Below are 5,163 nucleotides of genomic sequence, written 5' to 3'. Positions count from 1 at the left end.
ACCTGGCTTAATCTTTCAGACTCTTCCCTTAGGGGTGCTGATTCAGTGCACATAAAACTTTAAAACTCTTCTAGAGAACTTCTGATTTTTTCACACCAGAGAGAGCATACCCCAATAGCGTCAGAGTGCTAAAGGGAAGAATATTGTTTTCATTTGGGAAGTCACTGGCTCTGTAAATCTTTAACATTTGGCTAATGCATGTTGTAGAGTGTTGACATTTGTCCAGGTTCTGGGCATCAGCGAGGGTCAAATAAAGCAGTTGCTGCCCTCAGGGAGCTTGGAGTCATAGTCATGGCTATAAACAAGTCACCACAGAAGTCAACATGTCACCAACAGGATTAAGATCCCTGTGAGATACAACAGTTCCCTTTATGATTAGTTACTATTAAATTTGGGGTTCCATCATGGAGGGTGGATACCTGGGGCAGAGTGTGTATTACCTCAGGTTCACAGAGAGAGGCTGGAAGTGTGTGCTCTCAATGCTGTCATGGCAAAGTGACTTCAGGTCTCATGGAATAATACACTCCCTGTAACTCCAGATGAAAACTGTCCTGAAACCATATTGTCGGTTATATTCTACCTCTCTGATCCTGACTCTCAGATATAGTTGTAACCATGTTTTCTGCATCCATCAGGGGCAGGAATCTCCAGGAAGGAAAAAAAAACAAACACAACTTTACTTTTATAAATATGTGGTTTTTCAAGGCAGGGTCTTGCTCTATCCTGAATTCACTATGTAATCTTAGGCTCAAATTCACATCAATCCTCCTACCTCTGCCTCCTAAGTGCTGGAATTAAAGTTGTATAACACCATGACCGGCTATATTTTTTAGTATGTTAGCTTCTTTTTAAAAATATATTTTAGCTGTGTGTGATGGCACACACCTTTAATCCTGGCACTCGGGAGGCAGAGGTAGGAGGATCGATGTGAATTTAAGGTCAGCCTGAGATGACATAGTGAATTCCAGGTCATCCTGGGCTAGAATGAGACCCTGCCTCAGAAAACAAACAAACAAAAAAGTTTAAGGTCATCCTCAGATACATATTGATTTTAAGGTCGACTGGGCTAATCCCTTACCTCAAAAAAAAAAAATTAACAAATTAAAAGAATTAGCATGCTGGTCACAAATATTAAAGAAAAAGCTTCAAGTCAGTAGAAATACTGTTTACTTTATTGGTGGATAGGAATAGTGTCTTTTTTGTGTGTGTGCGTGCATGCATGTGTGTGTGTGGTATATTTACATGTATATGTCCATGGGCTTGCTTGCAGAGGGGTGTACTCACCTGTGGTAGCCAATGTGGAACATCATGTGTTTATTTACTTCAGGAGGAAGGCAAATATTCGCCCTCTTGGCTGCTTGCATCGCCACCCTGACAAGTTTTACTGTAGCAAACACAGAATTCCTCGGATCACAGTCAAGAGTCTGATCACATACCCTCTTGGGTTTTTTGTTGTTGTTGTTGCTGTTTTTTTTTTTTTTTGTTTTGTTTTTTGTTTTTTGAGGTAAGGTCTCACTCCCACAAAGGCTGACCTGGAATTCACTGTGTAATCTCAGGGTGGCCTCAAACTCATGGCAACCCTACCTACCTCTGCCTCCCAAGTGCTGGGATTAAAGGCGTGTGCCACCACACCCGGCTTTACCCTCTTGGTTTTTAAGATTACTATTTAACTGTTATTTGTATGGATGAAGAAATTAGAGTAAAAAGCATCTACAATTCCTAAAGTCCTGCTGTTTTTTTCTTTTCTTTTTTCCTGTTTTTCTAGCCCAAGCTGACCTGGAGGAACTCATTGTGTAGCCTTAGGCTGGCCTTGAACTCAAGGTGATCCTCCTACCTTAGCCTTCCCAAGTTCTGAGACTAAAGGTATGCACCACCATGCCCAGCTTTGGGGTTTACTGATGATTAATCCATTCAAACACAGCCTTTAGTCAACTCTAGAAACTATGCTATTCACAATTAGAAAAAAGAATTAAGGGATTTGAGGGGTTTGTACTTTGGGACTGGTATATGCTGTTTGTACATGTCAGAATATGCTGTTTTTAGATGAAATGAATAAGTATATATCAAATTATAGCAACACTATTTTCTCCTTTTTGGCATGTGTATGTATGCATGGTATATGCATGTATGTACATATGTTTACACGTGTGTCTGTGTGCATAAGGAGGCCCGAAGTTGCAGATTTGGGTAGTAGTCAGCCAGTTTATTCAGCAAATCCTTGGGCTTACAGGCAGGCTGCCGTGCCCGTCTGTCATTTATGTGGGTGATGGAGTTCTCATGATTTCATGGCAAGCACTTTACCAACTGAGTCATCTCTCCAGCTACAATATTATTTTCTTTTTTTTCTCTTTCAAAGTATTTATTTTATACCTTCACCATACAGCATGTCTCATACATGATATTATTTTCAATACTCAAAAAGTGAAAATAGTCCATTGTGTATGAACCGATGAATGTATGAGAAATATGAAACATTTTAAAATATGCACTACATACATGTATTGAAGAATAATTTATCTATACAATAATGCTATTTTGACACATGCCAAGCATGGATAGACTTTGAAAGATTATGCTTAATGAAATAATATGAACATAATGGAAAAACATTGCTTGATTCCATTTATAATAATGTACCTAAAAAAGGCAAATTCATAGAGGCAGAAAACAGTAAAGGTCACTAGGACTGGAAGTAGATGATAGTGGAGAGTTAGTGCATAAAAGGGTCAGGGTTTTAGGGGCTAATAAGGTAGAGTTAGTGGTTATACAATATGAATGTAGTTAATGCCTCTGGCAAATGAATGGTTGAAGTGATAATCATTTTATATTTTATTCTAACAGAAGTTTTCAGTTTTCCACATGATGAGAGCAGTAAAGCTGTTACAGGCATGGCTGAATTTAGTCTGGGTGTCCAGACAGCTGGACCTGAGGCACCAATGGCCGAGTGTGGGCAGGTGTTGAGAGCACACCCAGCAGGAGCAGCAGGTCCTGACACCCGCCTGTCCTGAGGGGCAGCACCTGTGCTCCAGGCAGACCCACCGCGTCAAGCACATGGAGGAGGCCAACCAGACCGGGAGGCTCCTCTTCCACTTCCGCCCCTTCTCCCGGCTCCCCGAGGTGCAGGTGCTGATCTTTGTGTTCTTTCTCATCATGTATGTGGTCAGCCTCAGTGGGAACATGTCCATTTTCCTCACCATCTGGATCCATCGCTGCCTGCACACCCCGATGTACTTCTTCCTGGCAAACCTGGCGAGCCTGGAGATCTTCTACTCGTCCACCATCGCCCCTCTCACGCTGGCTGGCATCCTGTCTGTGGAGAGAACGGCCATCTCCCTGCCAGGCTGTGGTGCCCAGATGTTTTTCTTCATCTTCCTGGGCAGTGCTGACTGCATTCTGCTGGCCATCATGGCCTATGACCGGTTTGTGGCCATCTGCCACCCTCTGCGCTACACACTCATCATGAGCTGGCGCCTGTGTGTCCAGCTGGCCCTGGGGTCGCTGCTGCTGGGCTTCATCTTGGCCATGCAGTTGACTGTGCTCATCTTCCGACTCCCGTTCTGCAGCAGTAAAGAAATCAGCTTGTTCTACTGCGATGTCCTCCCTGTCATGAGACTGGCCTGTGCAGACACCCATGTCCATGAGGCCACGCTGTTTGTGGTCAGTGTCATTGTCCTCACCATCCCCTTCCTCCTCATCCTGCTCTCCTATGTCTTCATTGCGGCTGCCATCTTAAAGATCCGCTCAGCAGAGGGGAGGCACAAGGCCTTCTCCACCTGCTCCTCCCACCTGACCGTGGTCCTCCTCCAGTATGGATGCACGAGCCTCATCTACTTGTGCCCCAGCTCCAGCTACTCTCCTGAGAGGGGCCAGGTAATTTCAGTGGTTTACACGTTCATCACCCCTATGCTGAACCCACTGATCTACAGCATGAGGAACAGAGAGCTTAAGGATGCCTTGAAGAAGGCAGTAATGAAGTTACTTCTGCTCTAAGCATTGCAAGAAGCCTGGATGATCCTCTACTGCATTGCTGAGCAAGAAGAGGTTGTCATTGCCATCAGTCTTTCTGGTCTCATCACTTTCCAAAAGCCATGTATGTTTGCTCAGCCTTATGTTAAGTCATTGCTTAAAACAAGGATGAAAATTCCTCCAGTATTGATAAACTCTGAGGTAGCACTGAGGTTCAAGAGACATATTTTGTGAAATAAATTTCTGACTTTTAAATAATGACGCAGCAGTGCATTACCTAATCAGCACCCCAGATATCCCATGAATGCCTGGGCCTTACCTTGGGCTTTTTTTCAGGTATACTTAGGGTGTCATTAATCCCAAACACTGCACATCTGGGAAGCATCAACGCCAACAACAAGACGATACTGGGAAAACTGGGAGCATTTAACACAGTCTCTCATGACTTCTATTTTGTACATGTTGAAGTTTTAAAGTTATTCATCTTCAACCTTCTTTTCCAGGGAAAGCTCGATCTCAAGCTTTGTTTCACCTCAATTTTTTAAAAATCATTTTACTTGGAGTCGATGTGCGTTCGTATCAATCTCTCAAGCTGCATTCATTTGCTAGTATCCTGTACTTGGAGTCGGTGTGCGTTCGTATCAATCTCTCCAGCTGCATTCATTTGCTAGTATCCTGTACTTGGAGTCGGTGTGCGTTCGTATCGATCTCTCCAGCTGCATTCATTTGCTAGTATCCTGTACTTGGAGTCGATGTGCGTTCGTATCAATCTCTCCAGCTGCATTCATTTGCTAGTATCCTGCTCCCTTTTGACCTCTGTGCTATCGTTGCCCCGCTATTCACCTCTGTCTCTCTGTCTCACACACAGTCACACTTTCTCCTTTTCTGTCTCTCATTAGCTATGCATCTACAATATGGAAAGCTACTTGTCAACAGAGTCTCTGTCAGGTTCATTTGGGGAAATATTGATTCAAATCTGGAGCCTCATCAAATCTATCGACTCCATGAAGATACACACAGATGGTAGACACTATGAGATGGGCAAAGACTCATTTGCATGGTCCTTATTAGAGTGATAATAATTTACCCAGTGATCATTTCTCTCAAGGAATGCTCTCAGAACACAGATGGTTTACCATGTATTCATAATGTATGGGCACTCATTATCCATTCATTGGTTACTTAGGGATGTATTCA

At 43.3% G+C, this 5,163-nt stretch overlaps 1 protein-coding gene across 1 annotated transcript; it reads left to right on the top strand.

Annotated features, from left to right (window-relative positions):
* The first annotated feature begins 3,051 nt into the window (after positions 1 to 3,051).
* Positions 3,052 to 3,990, top strand: LOC123456744 (olfactory receptor 10V1-like). The gene has a single exon (XM_045141108.1). It carries the CDS (start codon positions 3,052 to 3,054, stop codon positions 3,988 to 3,990), a length of 939 nt encoding a protein of 312 aa, XP_044997043.1.
* Positions 3,991 to 5,163: the final 1,173 nt, after the last annotated feature.

The sequence above is a fragment of the Jaculus jaculus genome, chromosome 1, assembly GCF_020740685.1.
Source record: "Jaculus jaculus isolate mJacJac1 chromosome 1, mJacJac1.mat.Y.cur, whole genome shotgun sequence".
Classification (NCBI taxonomy): domain Eukaryota; kingdom Metazoa; phylum Chordata; class Mammalia; order Rodentia; family Dipodidae; genus Jaculus; species Jaculus jaculus.
Note: the sequence above shows the minus strand (reverse complement) of the source record. Positions and strands in the feature narration are given on the sequence as shown.